The 21,229-nt window shown below is 48.3% G+C and overlaps 1 protein-coding gene across 3 annotated transcripts in view; it reads right to left on the bottom strand.

The window, feature by feature from the left end:
- IGSF9 (immunoglobulin superfamily member 9) overlaps window positions 1-21,229 on the bottom strand; it is a 136,503-nt gene that overhangs the window by 90,398 nt on the left and 24,876 nt on the right. For all 3 annotated transcript variants that reach the window (XM_040333475.1, XM_040333477.1, XM_040333476.1), the window contains exon 3: window positions 16,937-17,128. In XM_040333475.1, coding sequence (XP_040189409.1) covers window positions 16,937-17,128 — 192 coding nt within the window. The remainder of the gene's footprint in view (window positions 1-16,936; window positions 17,129-21,229) is intronic.

The following is a 21,229-nucleotide window of genomic DNA, read 5'->3' as shown; positions in this document are numbered from 1 at the left end:
GTAGGACGGTGGAGGGGAACGCTCTCACCTCAGGTGCTCCAGCGCACGCCTCTTTGGCTGTGGAATTCCTCTTGTGTTGATCTAGACCAACCTTTGATTTCTCATCAGTTTTTTTTTTTTTTTTTTACACACAGCAATGACAGGATTATCAGAGCTCCTCATTGTCTGGATCTGGCCGGGGGACAAGTCGCTTTATGTTATGACAAGTTCCCGTTGGCACGTTCCCGACAAAGCGCTCGGAATAATAGGAGACAATTAAAAAGAATCAAAAAACTCCGGCCAAGCGAGTACTGTAACCTTCCCCCCGGATGCCCATGCGGCCTCCAATATTAACACTTTCTGCTACTGACTGTTTACCAACTGCCAACATGGAATGAACAAAGTACAAATTAAAAAAAAAAATAACTAAAAAGGATTTCAGACATTAATCATCAAAAGTACAGTGGAACCTTGGATTGCGAGTAACGTGCGTTTCGCCGTACGAGCGCTGTATTTAAAAAAAAATCCTGACTCGGTTTGCGAGTGTTGTCTCGCAAAACAAGCAGGATTCAAGCCAAAGCGGGCTGCAATACCGCGTTTGGCCAGAGCCAAGCAGAGCCGGACAACGCCAATCGGCGCCGTTGGGAGCCATTCTGAAATGCTTGGAAAATCTCCGAAATACTCCGTTCCCAAGCCTTTCGAAGGGTTTTACGAGTTCAGCCGAGGTGTTCTCAGCACTTTTCAAATGTTTCCGAGGCTCTCCGGCACGCCCCCACCTCTGGTCACATGCGATATTGCATGCCATTGAAGTCAATGCGGAACGAATTATTTTCGTTTCCATTGACTTCAGTGGGGAAACTCGCTTTGATTTGCGAGTGCTTTGGATTACGAGCATTCTCCTGGAACGGATCATACTCGTAATCCAAGGTTCCTCTGTACGGCCAAAGAGAACATTTTTCAAAACACTCGGGGCACCGAAATCCATTATAAAGAAAAACAACCAGCCAGACGAAATCTCCAGCCAAACCATAAAATTACACCATTAAAATGATCTATCACTGTATGACCAAAAGCATGCGGACATCCCAGCATAACTGTGCCACTGTGTGCAAAGCCCGGTCCATAAAAACATGATTTGAGGAGTTTGGTGTGGAGGAACTCAAGTGTTCTACAGAGTCTCGACCTCAACCCTACTGTAAATTGGAATGCCAATGGTGAACCTGGTCTTCTCATCCAGCATTCCCCCAAGACTCCCTCCAAAATCTTGTGGAAAGCCTTCCTAATAAAGAGGGGAGGATGATATAGTGTCAAGGCTGGGCTCAGCCCTTCCTTCACTGAGCTGCCCCGCTCAGCTGTCTTCTAATAATCACTATCTCTCCATAGTGATGATCCGGCTCATCAGTCCTGCCTACTTAAGCCTTCCAGTTAAGTTGCCCTTTGCCTTCGCCTTGGTCAACATCACAGAGACTATCTCCTGCGTTCCTGTTGAAGACTTTGCTTGGCTGACATCCCTTCTGGCTCCTGATCCTGCTTGCTGTTCTACTACATTCCACATCTCTGGCTTCCTGACCTTTGGCTTGGCCGACTATCCAATCCGGTTTCTGAAGCTCCTAATTTTTTTTTTTTTTACACATCCCCCCTCTTTATAAATTTGCTACTTTATTTTTTTTTTTGTCATTTGTTTCTGGTCATACTACCGGGGATGGGGCATTGTACTCCAGGCATGTATGCACACCCACACCCACAATACAGAGCCGTACATGATACACAATATATAGTTACAGAACAATACACCTGCTGTAAAAGAAGAGATTAAAAGTCAGGGGGGGGGAGGGGAGCTGTTCATGTTACCATGACCGTCTTCAAGCTCCTTACTCCCAGTGTCGGCAAATTTAAAGGAGGGGGGGGGGGTGCTGGTTTGTACATGTCCTACAAGCAACTTTTTATTCTGCTTTGTAGTTCCACAAAGACCGTGTTATCCCGAGCCCTCCATTGGAATATTGAATAATCCACCACGAGAACGTCTTTATAATTTGTTGGCTCCCACAGGTCCTTCTGTAGTCGTTTCTAACAAATACAAAGCTTTTCATACTTGTCTTTTTTTTAGGCTCTAGTCCAATATACATGTTCCTTGGCATAGGCGTGTGCAAGGGGTGTGCCAGGTGTGCCTGGGCACACCCTAATCCTGGGGTTGGCAGCCCCTTAATCGTGATATATCCGTTGATCGCAGGCAGGTGACAGGTAAACTGCGATCCTTCCTTGACGAAACCCAGAACCTGGAGTTAGCAGGGGTGGAATTTACTGGAACCAATCTGTATTTTCTCCTGCAGCAGCAGCTGAAAGTAGGCTTCTCCTCCTCTCCCTCTTGCCAACATTCAGCTGCCACAGGAGGAAAATACAGGGGATCGGAACTAATATATGCCACCAGGGGAGGGCTGGGCCAGGGGGCAGGGTGGCAATTGACTCCCAGGCCGCTCTAACTTACGTTCAAAATGGCCCGGCAGCCACTGCCCTCTACTATTTTCTTTTTCATTCTGCGCTAGGAAGTCATGGCCACAGCGGCTGACCACTAGCTGTTGCATTCCAGGAGTTGTAGTCCACGCTCAGGCTCCCAGGGGGGTGGAAAACAGAGCAGTGTAGAAGAAACTACAACTCCCTGGGACCGGTTTTTGGAAGCAGGCAGAGGCAGTGCGTGCCAGGGAGTCGGGACCCAGGGCTGGGCGCTGGCTGCAACTTGACCCCAGGACCAGGAGCATTACTCCCCCAGGAGGCCGTGGCATGCAAAGACCTGCTGAGCTGAGATCACTGAGGTGAGAGACCCTGACACGCCTAGCTAACCCCCCCATCCCCCCCCCCAATACACCCCATGTAACCTGCCCCAGTGATCAGGCTGCATTGATGGGCACTGGAGTTGGCTGCACTGATGGGCACTGGTGAGGCTGCATTGAATAACCAGGTGGGCCATGGATGGTGAGCTTGTTTGGCGGTTCAATGGGTCACTTGACTGGACTTGCCCCCAGGCCTAAGGCTGCCAGCCCTCCCCTGTATGCCACCTCTCCTGTCCCTGTTCCTCTTCTTTCTGCAGCCCAGGTCTCCCTGTGTGCTCCACCCATTGTTTCAGGATGGGGAGCGAGGAAGAGGCCAGTAAATATGTCACACATGCATATGTTTTGGATCTTTGAGGTGCACACCCTAATGCACTAGGCTGCGCACTCCCATGTTCCTTGGATTTGAAAATAAATAATCCTCAGGCTGGCCGTCCAGGAGATGACAATCGGAGGTCTACGTGCAACTGCATTGGGCGGAGGTGCAGGTCGATACACAAGCTGGATGACCTAAATTTCATATAAAAGTCACATTCACATCGTACATTAAAATAGGGACATCCAGGGTGTCACGAGACTTATTCTAATCCTTGCTTCCCTCTGCTTCTTCCATCTGCTGTTGATCGGCAGTCTACTGAGAACATTGAAGGAGCGGCTCAAAGTAGACACTCCATGTGGAGGACTTCGCCAACAACATAATTATTGAATCATTTTTTTGCCTAGGAGAGGTCAGGGGTCCCTCATCATATGTCATAGACATCATCTGGCATCGCGGAAATGGGGATTGTTCGATTTACCAAAAATTGGCACATTTCAGTGAAATTTCAAAATTTTTAATGAAAGTTCAATTAGTAAAGCTAAAATTAAAAACAGTTTTTACAGGATCAGTGGGTGGCCACAAAATGATTCCTGATGGTTATGGACTAATTTTTTAAAGTATCATGGACCTGGTGTTCTGCCGAAATATGCAACTTTGTTGGCAACATAACAATGTATACTGAGGAACAGAGGAACCCAAATGCTAACCTTAAAGCCTCGTACACACGATAGGTTAACCAGAGGACAACGGTCTGAAGGACCGTTGTCTTAGGTTAACCGATGAAGCTGACTGATGATCCGTCACGCCTACACACCATCGGTTAAATAACCGACTGTGTCAGAACGCGGTGACGTAAAACACAACGATGTGCTGAAAAAAAACGAAGTTCAATGCTTCCAAGCATGCGTCGACTTGATTCTGAGCATGTGTGGATTTTTAACCGATGGTTGTGCCTACTAACGATCGGTTTTGACCTATCGGTTAGGCGTCCATCGGTTAAATTTTAAAGCAAGTTCCTATTTTTAAAACCAAAGGTTAAATAACCTATGGGGCCCACACACGATCGGTTTTGACCGATGAAAACGGTCCTTCAAGCTCACCCTGATCCTAGAACTAACTGTATAGCTGACCCCAATGTCAACCCAAACACGTTTATAACCCATTGTTTACTAACCCTTCTTTTATTAACCCCAACTCTAACCCTAATATTAACTCTTTGTACCCAAACCTAAAACCAAGCCTTAACCCCAACTCCAAAAATGAAGCCTATGTTTTGTAATCGTAACTTTAACCCTAACACCAACTCTAACCCTTTGGTTACTAACCCGAACTCTAACCTTAGTACTACCCTTAACCCTTAGTTTATTATTCTAATCCTAGTACTAAACCTAACCCTCGGTTTATTAAACTCTTTAAAGCCTCGTACACACACGATCAGTCCATCCGATGAGAACGGTCTGAAGGACCGTTTTCATCGGTTAACCGATGAAGCTGACTGATGGTCCGTCGCGCCCACACACCATCGGTTAAAAAACTGATCGTGTCAGAACGCGGTGACGTAAAACACAACGACGTACTGAAAAAAAACGAAGTTCAATGCTTCCAAGCATGCGTCGACTTGGTTCTGAGCATGCGTGGATTTTTAACCGATGGTTGTGCCTACTAACGATCGGTTTTGACCTATCAGTTAGGAATCCATCGGTTAAATGTATTTGTTTATTTTTTACCGATGGTTAAATAACCTATGGGGCCCACACACGATCGGTTTTGACCGATGAAAACGGTCCATCAGACCGTTGTCCTCTGGTTAATCTATTGTGTGTACGAGGCCTAACCCTACCTTTTGGTTTATTACTAATAACTCTAACACTTTGGTTACTATCCCTAAATGTAACCCGTACCCTTAGTTTATTAACCCTAACTCTAGCCCTAGTACTAACCCTCGGTTTATAAACTCCGACTCTAACCTTGTGTTTAGTAACCCTAACTTTTTATCCCCAATGTAAATCCTAACTTTTAGTTTATTAACTCAACTCAGTCCTAATACTAACGCTAACCTTTCATTTATTAATCTTGAATTCTAACCCTTTCGCTTCATTTATTAACCTTTACTCTAACCCCAATATTAACCTAAACCCTTGATTTATTAACTCTAATAATAAACCCCAAAATAAACTCTAACCCTTTGTTTGCTAACCCTAACTCTAACCCTAGTACTAACCCTTACTTTATAAATTCTAACTCTAACCTTAGTACCAAGCCCAACCCTCTGTTTATTAACTCCAACACTAACCCTCTTTATACAATATTAACTCTAACTCTATCCCTAATGTAAACTCAAACTATTTAGTTTATTAACCCTGACAATCCTAATACGAACCCTAACCTTTCATGTATTGACCTTAATTCTAACCCTAACACTCATTTAATTACCTTAACTCTAACCCTTTATTAACCCTAGTATTAAACCACAATGCAAACTCTAGCCCTTTGTTTATTAACCCTTAATCTAATCTTAACACTAACACTTACCCTTAGTTTATTAAACCCAACTCTAACCTTAGGATTATTAAACTATGGGCTAGGGTTAGTACTAAGGTTAGAGTTGGGTTTAATAAGCTAAGGGTAAGTGTTAGTGTTAAGATTAGATTTAGGGTTAATAAACAAAAGGCTAGAGTTTGCATTGGGGTTTAATACTAGGGTTAATAAAGGGTTAGAGTTAATAAACAGAGGGTTAAGTTTCGTATTGGTGTTAGAGTTAGGATTATTAAACTATGGGCTAGGGTTAGTACTAACTCTAACACCAATACGAAACTTAACCCTCTGTTTATTAACTCTAACCCTAATGTAAACCCTAGCTTTTAGTTCATCAACCCCAACTTAATCATAATACTAACTCTAACCCCTCATTTATTAACCCCAATAGTAAACCCTAACACTTAATTAACCCTAATTTTAAACCCCAACACTAACTCTAACCCTTTGTTTGTTTACTAACCTTAACTCCAACACCGAATCTAACCCTTACCCTTAGTTTATTAAGCCTATCTCAAACCCCTTTAATCCCAAAAACCTTTAAAATGGGATATTTATTATAGCAAAAAGTAAAAAATATTGTGTTTTTTTCAAAATTGACGCTTATTTTGTTTATAGCACAAAAAATAAAAACCGCACAGGTGATCGAATACCACCAAAAGAAAGTTCTATTTGTGGGGAAAAAAAAACCCGGAAATTTTGTTTGGGAGCCACGTCGCACAACCGCGCAATTGTTAGTTAAAGCGACGCAGTGCTGGAAGCTGAAATTTTGCCTGGGCAGGAAGGGGGTATATGTGCACAGTAAGCAAGTGGTTAATAACCCTACCCCATTCCTAATACTAACCCTAACACTTCACTAACCCTATCTTTAACCCTAACCCCTTCATTTATCAACCCCAACTTTAACCCTTCATTTATTAACCTTAATTCTAACCCTTCATTTATTGACCCTTAGGCCGCCCACACACGATCGGTTAAACCGATTAGAACAGTCTGATGGACCGTTTTCATCGGACCAAACCGATCGTGTGTGGGCGCCATCGGTTATTTAACCATCGGTTAAAAAAAAAGCCAACTTGTTTTAAATGTAACCGATGGATTCCGAACCAATAGAAAAAAAACGATCGTTAGTAGGTACGACCATCGGTTAAAAATCCATGCATGCTCAGACTAAATTAGGGGACGGGAGCGCTCGTTCTGGTAAAAACTAGCGTTCGTAATGGAGATAGCACATTCATCACACTGTAACAGACAGAAAAGCGCGAAACGTCTTTTACCAACACAAAATCAGCTAAAACAGCCCCAAGGGTGGCGCCATTGGATTTGAACTTCCCCTTTATAGTGCCGTCATACTTGGTTTACGTGTCCGCGTTCTGACACAATCGTTTTTTAACCGATGGTGTGTAGGCACGACTGACCAGTAGTCAGCTTCATCGGTTAACTGATGGAAAAATCCATCAGACCGTTCTCATTGGATGGACCGATCGTGTGTACGCGGCCTTATTCTAACCCTAACATATCACTTATTAATCCTAATGCCTCGTACACATGTCCGGACTTTGAGAAAAAAAAGTCAGACAGACTTTTTTTCCCCCCTTGGAAAGTCCGGCCGTGTGTAGCCTCCATCTGACTTTTTTTGTCGGAAGTCCGACGGACCTTAGATACAGAACCTGTTCTCTTTTTGACCGTGGGACTTTCGACTGGCTCACGGCGGACTTTTGCACAGGCAAAAGTCCAACCGTGTGTACGAGGCATAACTCTAACCCTTCATTTATTAACCCCAATATTAACCTTAACCCTTTGTTTATAATCCTAACCCCAATTCTAACTCCATCACTTTGTTTAGTCACAAATGTGATAAATAGGTCAGCCAATTTTACCAAAATTTTGGACATTAATTTGACTGCAAAATCAACACTGTGCAATCAATCTGCTCATCCTCAATCACATAGCATTGGGTAGTTTTATTTCAGGGTAACACCGAAAGGAAAACTCTGGAGCTGAAAATCTTACAAATGAGATGGAGAAAGAAGAAGTCTCTGGAGACAATGTACGAGCCAACGGAAAAACTGGTGGAAAAAATGATGCATACAGAAGGCGGGTGGTAATACAGTAGTAGAATTAGGGGCAAATCATCCCAGTGACACGGAAAAACAAAGTTCCCATATTGTATTTGTACGCTGCCGATGATCCCCACCCCAGGGCTTGAGGGAACGGACTTGTTGTTGGGTGCCCCTCCCTCCTAGTGAAAAGGGCCTTTGTGTGCCAAGAAGACAATGGCGCTCATCCTGGGAGAATAGCAGCATCACTTGTCTCATTTGACAGGTTTACATGCGGTTATTTGACCCCAGCCTCGTCTCACACAAGCCAAATCCTAGACAACGTTTGCTGGCTGTTCCGAGCCTCAACGATGTAGGACAACCAATCCTTCGCTTTCACGTTCTTTGGAATCTGCACCGTAACTACAATGGCTATGCCAAGACCTTAGATCCAACTTTTTATACAAAGATTTAAATATATTTTTTTAATGACATAGGTATATAAAAGATGTCAATTTGTGTTGCGTCTGACCATTGAACTGAAGACACTTCTGAAAAATTTTACCCAAATTTTCATGTACATTCTAAATACCTATAGACCCACAAGGGCCTTAAACATATCTAAAAGCAATTTTAAAATGTTATGTTGGTGTTCCATTGAGAAGATTTCTCTTCACTTCCTTGTCCCAGGGACACAGCAGGAAGTGAGAGGAAATTCCAAAATAGACAGGTGTCCCCTTTGGAAGATTTCCCTTCTATCTTGTTCTAGAGGCACCAGTAACATTTTGGATTTCCCATCACTTGGGGGGAATGGTTAGGTAGCACTGGAACCCTGGATTCTAACCCTTCACTACTTCATCCAGAAAACAAAGGGCTAGATTCAGGAAGAATTTACGCCGGCGTATCTATTGATACGCCGCGTAAATTCAAATCTGCGCCAGCGTATCTTCTTTCTGTATTCAGAAAGCAAGATACGCCGACATTTGCCCAAGATCCGACTGGCGTAAGTCTCTTACGCCGTCGTATCTTAGTTGCATATTTACGCTGGCTGCTAGGAGGCGCTTCCGTCGATTTACGCAAGGAATATGCCAATTAGGTAGATACGCCGATTCACAAACGTACGTACGCCCGGCGCATTTTTTTACGTCGTTTACGTTAGGCTTTTTCCGGCGTAAGGATACTCCTGCTATATGAGGCGTACGCAATGTTAAGTATGGACGTCGTTCCCGCGTCAAATTTTGACATTTTTACGTCGTTTGCGTAAGTCGTTCGCCAATAGGGCTTTGCGTAAATTACGTTCACGTCTAAAGCATTGACGATTTGCGGCATTATTTCGAGCATGCGCACTGGGATTCTTTCACGAACGGCGCCGTTCGTTAGAGACGTCATTTACATGGGGTCAGGTTTTATTTACATAAAACACGCCCACCTCTTGACAATTTGAATTTGGCGTGCTTACGCCGGCAGATTTACGCTACGCCGCCGCAACTTACGGAGCAAGTGCTTTGTGAATACTGCACTTGCCCGTCTAAGTTGCGGAGACGTAGCGTAAATAGGATACGCTACGCCCGCACAAACTTGCGTCCCCCTACGTGAATCTAGCCCAAAAAGTTTTAGATGTAGAAAACACATTACGGTTATGTACTGCAACCTGCAAACACAAGCAGCACATCTTGTGGTGGCTTGTTGGACCCCCATCCCGTCTTTCCCTCAATCTCCTTACAGCCTCCTCCAAGTCCGTCTCCCCTGTGGTGTGTAAGCCCCTCTCTCTCTCCTTCTCCATCTGCTGTTAAGCGTGATTAATCCAGTCTGACACCCCTAACCCCACAGACAGGCCCCACCGTGAATGCCTATGACTTAACGCATAAACTGATTGCTAATCAAGAAAGGCGTTGTACTGACAGATAAGAAACCTGTACACTGTGCAATGTTCAATGTCCATCAAATAGGGAAAAAAACATCTACTGAATGCATCAAGAGTTTTTGGTAAAGAGTTAAACCACTGCAACAGTTGGTTATACACACAGTGGCGGCTGGTGTTTTTTTTTTTTTTCCCAGAAGCAAAAAAATGGGTTCAGACGCAAAAGTTTTTGCGTTTCAGACGCAAAACGCGGTACCGACGTTTTGCCCCGATTTTGTATATAGGGGTTTTTAAAGGTGACATTTTTTTACATTAGAAACCTCAAAAATGATGGCAAATGATGAAAAACCATTAAAAAAATACATAAAAAAAAAATAATTGCTTGCATTGTGGACAATCCACAACTTGTGGCAGGTGACATGGCAAGTGGACAATCCACAACTTGTGGTAGGTGACGTGGCCAGGTGATGTGGCAGGTGATGTGGCCAGGTCACGTGGCCAATCCACAACTTGTGGCAGGTGACATGGCCAGGTCATGTGGCAAGTGGACAATCCACAACTTGTGGCAGGTGATGTGGCCAGGTGACATGGCCTGGTGACGTGGCAAGTGGACAATCCACAACTTGTGGCAGGTGACGTGGCAAGTAACGTGGCCAGGTGATGTGGCAAGTGGACAATCCACAACTTGTGGTAGGTGACGTGGCCAGGTGATGTGGCAGGTGATGTGGCCAGGTCACGTGGCCAATCCACAACTTGTGGCAGGTGACATGGCCAGGTCATGTGGCAAGTGGACAATCCACAACTTGTGGCAGGTGATGTGGCCAGGTGACATGGCCTGGTGACGTGGCAAGTGGACAATCCACAACTTGTGGCAGGTGACGTGGCAAGTAACGTGGCCAGGTGATGTGGCCAGTGGACAATCCACAACTTGTGGCCAGGTGACGTGCCAGGTGATGTGAACAGATGACGTGGCAGGTGACATGGCCAGGTAACATATCCAGGTGAAATGGCAAGTGGACAATCTGCAACTTGTGGCAGGTGACGTGGCAAGTGGACAATCCACAACTTGTGGCAGGTGACGTGGCCAGATGACATTGCCAGGTGATGTGGCCAGGTGACGTGGCCAGTGGACAATCCACAACTTGTGGCAGATGACATGGCCAGGTGACATAGCAGGTGACGTGGCCAGGTGATGTGGCAAGTGGACAATCCACAACTTGTGGCAGGTGACGTGGCCAGATGACATTGCCAGGTGATGTGGCCAGGTGACGTGGCCAGTGGACAATCCACAACTTGTGGCAGGTGACATAGCAGGTGACGCGGCCAGGTGATGTGGCAAGTGGACAATCCACAACTTGTGGCAGGTGACCTGGCAAGTGACGTGCCAGGTGATAAGGCAAGTGAACAATCCACAACTTGTGGCAGGTGATGTGAACAGGTGATGTGGCAGGTGACGTGGCAAGTGGACAATCCGCAGCTTGTGGCAGGTGATGTGGCAAGTGACACGCTAAATACTCGTACACTGCTGCTCTCTCAGCTGCTACTCACTCTGGTCTCACAAAATGGCTGAAATGGTTAAATAATACTGTTTTTTGAGCTTAGGGAGGTCTTATGAGGTTTCTTAACTAAACGCTTATAAACGCAAACGCAGTAAAACGCCGCGAAATTCGCGGCAAAACGGGCGTTTAGATGAGTTTGCATCTGCGCCTCATGTGCATGGGGCCTTAGAATCCATGGTCCGGCGCGCCTCTGCATGTAGGGCAGGAGGGGGAGCCAGGGCAGTAGAGGAAATCTGTGCCGCACAGGGTGATTAGGGTGTGCCTGGGCACACCCGTTGCGCACGCCTATGGTACTAGGGGATATGATTGAGCGTCTAGGTTAGAAAACTTTGTCCAATCACGATTGTCCCTCCACCCTCACCCTGCAATATACATGGTGAGGATGATTGCGCAACCACAGCCAAGAGCAGCCGTGGTTGGAGGCTGCATAGAAAAGGGTTGCACTAATGGAGGCACCCTTCTGGAGCAAGAGAAAAGGTAAGTAATAAAAGCCTCTTCTGCAACCCCTTGGACCTTAACCAACATTTGATTTTTTGGCCCTAGGGGCCCCATTGCAAGGGTATTTAGTTTTTTGTTGTGCCCAGAGCTAGGCTATAAATTTACTGACTGTTGACGAACTCCCTACATAATTTGGCAGGCTGTTCCAAGCATCAACTACTCTTTCAGCAAAAGAACACTCTCTAAAAGGTAAGTTTTGAACTGTCCTCCTCACAATTTGAGGTCACATTCCCGGTGTTCTTGATCATAGCTTCTTATTGAAATTACTGCCCTCCAGAGCAGTGGTGGTGCGTCCATAGTGGGCGCAGGAGCGCCGCCCCCTCTCTCCTGCACCCGTCACTCAACAATAGATGGATTCATGCAATGCATAAATCTATCTATTGTCGCCACTGCCACCCACTAATCAGGTGTCCGGCCCCCTGTTGAGCGCCGGCCATCTGAATTACAGCGGCGGGTGTGTTTTGGAAGTGCCCGATTAAAACCATAGGTGGCCTGTGGGCTCTAATCGAATTCCAAATTGTTAAACAGCGGGCGCACAGGCTGTGCGTTCGCCGTTCAAACAGTGCTGTGTTAGGGAATCGCTTCCCTAACACTGACCCGCCTCTCAGCCAATCAGGTGCACCGGGTCTGGTTACAGGTCACCCGATTGGCTTAAGCGACAGGCGCTGTGATTGGATGCCCATCAGGTGTCCAATCATAGCAGCGATGACATCGAGGACGGGAGAAGACATTGAGGACTCGGAGGAGGACGGCACTGACCCGAGAAAGGCAAGTGCTGGGCGGGGGGGCAAACTGGCTGCTTTTGAGGGGGCACAGTGAGGCTGCATTTGAGGGGGCACAGTGAGGCTGCATTTGAGGGGGCACAGTGAGGCTGCATTTGAGGGGGCACAGTGAGGCTGCATTTGAGGGGGCACAGTGAGGCTGCAGTTAATGTTTTTTTTTCCAGTTTGTTTGTGCCCCCCAATCAGGTGCACCGGGTCTGGTTACCGGTCAACCGATTGGCTGAAGCGACAGGCGCTGTGATTGGATGCCTATCAGGCGTCCAATCATAGCAGTGATGACGGGAGAAGACATTGAGGACTCGGAGGAGGACGGCGCTGACCCGAGAAAGGTGCTGGGCGGGGGGGCAGGAGGGAAAACTGGCTGCATTTGAGGGGGCACAGTGAGGCTGCATTTGAGGGGGCACAGTGAGGCTGCATTTGAGGGGGCACAGTGAGGCTGAAATTGATGTTTTTTTTCCAGTTTGTTTGTGCCCCCCAATCGGGTGCACCGGGTTTGGTTACCGGTCAACCGATTGGCTGAAGCGACAGGCGCTGTGATTGGACGCTTATCAGGCGTCCAATCATAGAAGCGATGACGGGAGAAGACATTGAGGACATTGCTGACCCGAGAAAGGGGGCAAACTGGCTGCATTTGAGGGGGCAAACTGGCTGCATTTGAGGGGGCAAAGTGAGGCTGCATTTGAGGGGGCAAAGTGAGGCTGCATTTGAGGGGGCACAGTGAGGCTGAAATTTATGGGGGTTTTTTTCAGTTTGTTTGTTACCGGTCAACCGATGTTGCGCTGTTATTGGACGCTTATCAGGTGTCCAATCATAGCAGAGAAGACATTGAGGACTCAGAGGAGGACAGCGCTGACCCGAGAAAGGCAAGTGCCGGGCGGGGGAAAACTGGCTGAATTTGAGGGGGCACAGTGAGGCTGCAATTGTTGGGCACAGTGAGGCTGCAATTGATTTTTTTTTTTCAGTTTGTTTGCGCCCCCTCAAAATTTTTGAGCACCAGCCGCCACTGGTTCAGAGCCTTAATCACACCCTTCAGGTATTTAAAAAGGTTTCCATCATGTCCAGTCCAGGACAATTAAAAAGTTTACAGCCTGGAACAAAAAAAAAAGCTTTTAGGATGTTTGCAGGTAGCAGCACGCCCTTCCGTCTGTCATTAGCGGCCAGTGACCCGTCACAAGGCTGAGGGCCGGGTCCCTCATGTGTGTGTAATAAAGTCACTGAAGCAGCCACTTCCTCATTCCAAAACTGAACCCCATCCCCCCCTCCCCTCCTCCTCCATTTGGACGGGGCTTGTTCTTACTACAGGTATCTAACAAGGGCCCAGTGTCTGTCTCTGTAATCCTACCCCTGAGGCTCTGGTGACAGATAGGGATCTTTCTGGAGCAGCCCAAGATCACTCGCCATTCTGCGCGCAGCTGTTACTATGGATGTAAGCCGCGTCACGCACGGCAGAATTAAAAAAAAAAAAAAGGGACGCGTCACGTTTAGTTGAACGCAAGAATCTGAATATTTAGGCTTAAATGGTCCTTATTGTGCAGGAATGCATGAGAAGGATTTATTTCCTTCTATATTTAGGCGTGACTGAAGCCGGCCCATACAAGGATCGAAATCTGCCCAGTTCAGCGGGGACCAGCCGAATTTCCATCCATGTATGGGCACCCGGGTCGTTCCCGAAGCCGATGACACAGAGGGAGGATTTCCCCATTCACATTGAATGGGGGGAATCGGATAATTTGGTTTCTCATTTAACCCACTGGTTGAACAAACACCCCCCCCCCCCCCCCCCAAAAAAAAATATAAATGTATGGGCCTTACTCCATACATGGCTTCATTATGAACACGCCCCCCCCTCTCCTGCACCCGTCAATCAACAATAGATAGATTTATGCATTGCATAAATCCATTGTCGCCGCTGCCGCCCCCTATTCAGGTCTTCGGCCCCTTGTTGGGCGCCGGGCATCTGAATTACAGTGGCGGGGGCGTATTTGGAAGTGCCTGATTAGAGCCTGTGGGCTCTAAAAAACGTCCAAATTGTTAAACAGCGGGCGTACTGCTGTGCGTTTGCGGGTTTACACAGTGCTGCGTTAGGGAATTGAATAAAATCGCTTCCCCAACACTGACCCGCCTCTCAGCCAATCAGGTGCACCGGGTGTGGTTACCTGTCGCCGATTGGCTGAAGCGACAGGCGCTGTCATTGGACGCCTATGCGTCCAATCATAGCAGAAGAGGACGGGAGAAAACAACGAGGACTCGGAGGGAGCGTGGAGGACAGCGCTGACCCAAAACAGGTAAGGGCCGGGTGGGGGGGGCACGCTGGCGGCAACTGATGGGGCACAGCGGCCGGCAACTGATGGGGCACAGCGGCCGGCAACTGATGGGGCACAGCGGCCGGCAACTGATGGGGCACAGCGGCCGGCAACTGATGGGGCACAGCGGCCGGCAACTGATGGGGCACAGCGGCGGGCAACTGATGGGGCACAGCGGCGGGCAACTGATGGGGCACAGCGGCGGCAACTGATGGGGCACAGCGGCGGGCAACTGATGGGGCACAGCGGCGGCAACTGATGGGGCACAGCGGCGGGAAAAGACGGGGCACAGTGGCGGCAAAAGACGGGCACAGGGGCGGCAAATTAGGGGTTTTTTTTTCAGTTCGTTTTTGGCCCCCCCCAAAAAAAATTGAGCACCAGCCACCACTGAAATAGCCAACCATTAGGATTCCCCCATCCATGCAGTTTAGCCTGAATGGGGGAAACAATTGTTTTGTTTTTGTTCAGCCCCATGTATGCCCAGCTTAACCGTTTGTCCTGTTACCTGCTGGTCAGGTGAGAACATGAACTACTTCTTTAATGGTTTACTTACTCCATAGTGCTTGAGTCCTTGATGGGCATTGGCTTTTTTATTACAGGATTGGGTTGCCCACTCCCTGCCCACCACCCCTCAGTCAAAAGCTGTCCACACAAATATAACAGAACACCACCTTTAGGTGACCTCAAACATCTTGGGTGTTCCAAGTCTAGGCCCCTGCACATGCCCGTTTTAACCCTTTTCTGGTCATGTTGGGAGGCGGGTCCACCAACTTTCACCTCCTAAAACATTACAATTCCCAAAGATAATGGGCCAATACAAGGGGGATTGGGCCTTGAAAGGCAATAGAAGAGTTTGGAGATAGAAATGAGGACTTAGGGCCAGATTCACAGACAAATACGTTGCGCAGCGGCGGCGTAACGTATCCCATTTACGTTACACCGCCGCAGGTTTACAGCGTAAGTGCTTGATTCACAAAGCACTTACCTGTAAACTTGAGGCGGCGTAGCGTAAATCCGCTCGGCGCAAGCCCGCCTAATTCAAATGGGGCAGGGAACCATTTAAATTAGTCGCGTTCCCGTGCCGAGCGTACTGCGCATGCTCCGTCCCTACAATTACCCGACGTGCATTGCGCTAAATGACTTTGCAAGGACGTCATTAGTTTCAACGTTAACGTAAATGGCGTCCAGCGCCATTCACGGAAACGACGTGAAATTTAAAAATTCGACACGGGAACGACGGCCATACTTAACATTGGTTAGGCCACCTAGAGGGCATGCTTAGTTTTACGCGACGCATCTCTACGGAAACTACGTAAATTTAGATCGAAGGGCAAAGCGGACGTTCGTGAATCGCCGTAACTAGTCATTTGCATATTCTACGCCGACCGCAATGGAATCGCCACCTAGCGGTCGGCCTAGAATTGCAGCCTAAGATCCGACGGTGTAACACAGTTACACCTGTCGGATCTTAGGGCTATCTATGCGTAACCTGATTCTATGAATCAGGCGCATAGATATGACAATCGTATCTCAGAGATACAACAGCGTATCAGGAGATACGCCGTCGTATCTCTTTTGTGAATCTGGCTCATAGCTCTTAATGTTTGACAAAGTCCAATATTGCATATCAGTAACGCCATTGTTTATTATTACAGAGATAGATATACACTGTGTTTCCCCGAAAATTAGACCTACCCCAAAAATAAGACCTAGCGTTATTTTCCATAAGGGCTGCAATATAAGTCCTACTCCGAAAATAAGCCCTAGTTTAAAATGCTTGACAAAATTAATATAAGCCCCGGGCTTATTTTCGGGGAAACACGGTATATATATATATCTCTCATCTCAATCAATCATCAACAATTTACACATATTGCAAATTAACATCAGTCCCACCCTCAAGGAGCCGACAATCGAAGGCCATATTTCACATACACTTACTAGGGCCAATTCAGACAATTAACCAACCAGTATGTCTTTGGAGTGTCGTAGGGAGGATGACCATGTGAACAAAAGGAGAACATGCAAACTCCACACAGAGAGTGTCCTGGTTGGGGATTTGAACTGAAGACCCCAGTGCTGCAGAGCAGAGGTGCCAACCACTAAGCCACAGTACCGCCCCTTCTTCTCATTCGGACCAGATAACAGGTTATGAAGTTGCCACTACCTTCACAGGCTTAAGGGAAAGGAATTGTTCATTGCATGGAACATTAAATATAGTTAAAATGGTGCTTACCGAGATATTGAGGGTCCACGCGTGGGGAGTAGAGGCCAAATTTGATAAAGATGGGGAGCATGTAGCCAAATCGCACCCACTCGATGACGTAGAGAGGAGGGCGCCCCGCGTCCTGGTGGAGGAGGCTGCACCCCAGGACCGCGCTCTCTCCTACGCGGCCAACCACAGTCTGAGCGTCTGATCGGATGGTACCTGTGGGGACATGGAAGGGTGAGGGGGTCACTGAGGGAGTCTGAGCCTATTAACACAACACACCAAAGACAGAACAATTGTAAAATTGAAAAAGGATTTAATTTACATTTCTGGACAGAAATTCTAATACCAGCCGTTGATGTACAAGACTTAGCGTGCAAGAATCCAGAGACCATACATAGGGAGACGCCACAAGATGGGTGGTGTGGTAAGGTGAAAGAAGGCGTGATGGTAAAGAATGTGTGATGGGAAGGGTGGCGTGGTGAGGAGAAGGGTGGCATAGAGTGGGAGAAAGAGAGGCAAGGTTGTGGGAACAGTGTTGTGGTGATAGGGAGGGTGGCCTAGAAAGGAAAAGGGAGGTGTGGTGAGGGGGAAGGGTGGTGTAGTGAGGGTAAGAGAGGGCCAAGGATGATGAGGGTGACATAGAAATGGGGAACGGGGGCGTGATGATGGGAAGAGTGACGATGGGAAGCGTGGCTTGGTGAGGGGGGAAGGGTGGCTTGGTGAGGGGGGAAGGGTGGCTTGGGGAGGGGGGGGGGGGGGAAGGGTGGCTTGGTGAGGGGGGAAGGGTGGCTTGGGGAGGGGGGAAGGGTGGCTTGGGGAGGGGGGGGGGGGCATGGCTTGGTGAGGGGGGGGGCTTGGTGAGGGGGGAAGCGTGGCTTGGTGAGGGGGGGGGAGGGTGGCTTGGTGAGGGGGGAAGGGTGGCTTGGTGAGGGGGAAGAGTGGCTTGGTGAGGGGGGGGGGGGGGGGAGAGTGGCTTGGTGAGGGGGGGGGTAAGAGTGGCTTGGCGGGGGGGGAAAGTGGCTTGGCGAGGGGGGGGGGGGAAGAGTGGCTTGGCGAGGGGGGGGGGGGGGAAGAGTTGCTTGGCGAGGGGGGAAGAGTGGCGAGGGGGGAAGAGTGGCGTGGCAACGAGAAGAGTGGCGTGGCAACGAGAAGAAAGGCGTGGCAACGAGAAGAGTGGCGTGGCAACGAGAAGAGTGGCGTGGCAACGAGAAGAGTGGCGTGGCAACGAGAAGAGTGGCGTGGCAACGAGAAGAGTGGCGTGGCAACGAGAAGAGTGGCGTGGCAACGAGAAGAGTGGCGTGGCAACGAGAAGAGTGGCGTGGCAACGAGAAGAGTGGCGTGGCAACGAGAAGAGTGGCGTGGCAACGAGAAGAGTGGCGTGGCAACGAGAAGAGTGGCGTGGCAACGAAAAGAATGGCATAGAGAGGGTAAGGGAGGTGTTGTGAGGGTAAGGAAGGCAAGGGCGACATGGCGAAGGCAAGGGCGACACGGCTAAGGCAAGGGCGACATGGCGAAGGCAACGTAGTGAGAGAGAAGGGTTTGTAAAGGAAGACCAGATGTGTCAACTGGGATTCTGTTGATTTCATTTTTATTATACATTTTTTAAAGAACCTGGTGACAACTCTCTCACCAAACTCTATCCGTCGTAACCTACAAAACGTCCCGTCCAGCTCAACGTGTCTAGATCTGCGCGGTTCACTTCTCTCGCAAAGCTTGCTTTGACCTCTTATGGGGCTAAATGGTAGATCTTGTAAATCTTCATATAAAAGTAAAACTAAAAGGCAAAACCTTGTTTTCATTTTGGATTTAGTAAGGGAGGGTAATGTTTTTGCCATCTTTGTCCCATTGGGGAGATTTCCCTTCACTTCCTGTCCCATAGCTCAAACACCAGAAACATTGGAAGATTTCCCTGTTCTAGTGACAACCAAAAAGTTAGCATTTTCATGACACAACATTTCCCATTAGCAGGCCTTTCTTTCCCTCACCACTCCGCTAGTCCAATCACCATGTAACACTTCCCCTCACCACGCTTTACTGACCCTCATAATGCCTCCCTTGCTCTCCCCACTCATCCCTTACCATCACAAAGCTACCTTGCCCTCACCACACTTCTCTAATTCTCACTACACCTCTCTTACCCTCACCACGCTCCACTTACCATCACCATGCCCTCACAATGCTTTCCGTATCCTCATTACGCCTCCTTTGCCTTAATCACATCTCTCTTACCCTCATCACACCTCCCCTGCTGTCACCATAATTCTCATGGTGAGGGAAACCACGCAAAGGGTTGCCCTCACCATGCCTTTTTTGCCATCAACACACCTGCCTTGGGCTCAACATGCAGATTTTACCAGCACCATGTCTTGCTTGCTATCAACATGCTTATTTTACCCTTACCATGCCTCCCTTACCACAACCCCCATTCCCTCACCACGCCTTTCTTACCCTCATCATGCCTCCCTTACCTCACCCACCCTTGCTATGCTTCTCTTACCCTCACCATACCCAGGGCCGTCTTTTAATGCATGGCAAAAGGGGAAGTTGCCCCGGGCCCAGTCATTGTTGTGGGACCCAAAGAAGCTGCACCTTGAGCCCACAAATAGTTGATAAATGGATTTGGGGGGCCCCCAAGAAAATGTTAGCCCAGGGTCCAATCAGTATTTAAGACAGCCCTGACCATACTGTCAGGGAAACAACCCGAATCAATCCGGTCTGTATAGCCGTTTCCCTGCGCGAGAGGCGCGCGCATGCGCACTAGCACACGCATAACGTGAGCCCCTGGCGGGCCTATAAAAGCTGCTTCAATCCACAGACAAAACACTGGTTTATCTCTCAGCTTCCTGTGTACTGCCTGTTGTGACCCGGATTGGCCTTGACCTGCTCTGAACTCCTCCTGGACCTGACCCTTGGCTTGCTTTACGGACTTTGCTGTTTCCTCTGTGTTTGACCCTCAGCCTGTTCTCGGATTGCCTCCAGTCTCCTGTGCCTTGACCCTCAGCCTGTTCCCGGATCTGCCTTTAGTCTCCTGTGTTTGACCCCCGGCCTGTCCTGGACTCTGTCTTCCCGTTCCCCCGTTGGGTACCAGTACCTGCCAGCTCCTGAACGACTAACAAGCCCCTCTGTGATCTTCATGCAAGACCTGCCCAACCTGCTGGTAGCTTGTGCCTCTTTGTGCGATTCGCCCCCGTACCTCCAGGGTGTGGAGCACGCTTAGTCGCAAGAGTGAACCGCTCTCTGTATCTCGGCCTCGGTGAGTACCTCTCTAACACATACCCTCCTTGCCCTCACCATGCCTTTCTTGCCCTCAACACGCCTCCCTTCCTTCACCTCACCTCCCGTTCCCACACCATGCTTTTTACCCTCACTACACTACCTTTCACCTCACCGAGCCCCCTCTTACCATTACCACATCTCACTTCCCTTCACCAGGCCACCCTTCTGTCAGGGCTGGGCTCAGCCCTTCCTTCTCTGAGCTGGTCACTCAGATGTCGGCTAATTGCCAGCTCCTATCTCTCCACAGTGACTCACCGGTTGATGATCCTGCTCGTCAGTCCTGCCTACTTAAAGTGGAGGTTCACCCTTTAAAAACATTTCTGACATCACACGGAGTCGCGCCATCCTACCGACAGAATGCCAGTGTTTTTTTTTTTCTCTCAGCACATACCTCTTAATCCCGATTTTCACCTCACGGCAATCCCGCGGGAGTGGGCGTTCCCAAGCATTGCCTGTGATTGACAGGCTTCCGAACGGCGCATATTGCGCGTCACAGGTTGCCGACAGAACCCGAACGTCGGTGCGCAGGCGCCGTATAGAGCCGCACCGACGTTCGGGTTTTTTCGGCAACCTGTGACGCGCAGTATGCGCCGTTCGGAAGCCTGTCAATCACAGGCAGTGCTTGGGAACGCCCACTCCCGCGGGATTGCCGTGAGGTGAAAATCGGGATTAAGAGGTATGTGCTGAGAAAAAATAAAAAAAAACACCGGCATTCTGTCGGTAGGATGGCGCGACTCCGTGTGATGTCAGAATTTTTTTTGAGGGTGAACCTCCACTTTAAGCCTTCCAGTTCAGTTGCTCCCTGCCTTCGCCTTGGTCAACATCACAGAGACTATAGCCTGTGTTCCTGTTGAAGACTTGCTTGGCTGACGTTTCTTCTGGCTCCAGATCCCGCTTGCTGTTCTACACGTTCTTCTCTGGCTCTCTGACATTTGGTTTGGCTGACTATCCGATCCGGTTCCTGAACTCTGGCTATGTTTTGACTACGCTTACTCCGTTTATCTTTTTTTTATTGTTTTTATTATAAAAAAAAGTGTGATT

This window comes from Rana temporaria, chromosome 13, assembly GCF_905171775.1.
Source record: "Rana temporaria chromosome 13, aRanTem1.1, whole genome shotgun sequence".
Classification (NCBI taxonomy): Eukaryota; Metazoa; Chordata; class Amphibia; order Anura; family Ranidae; genus Rana; species Rana temporaria.
This window is presented reverse-complemented; position numbering and strand designations above follow the sequence as displayed.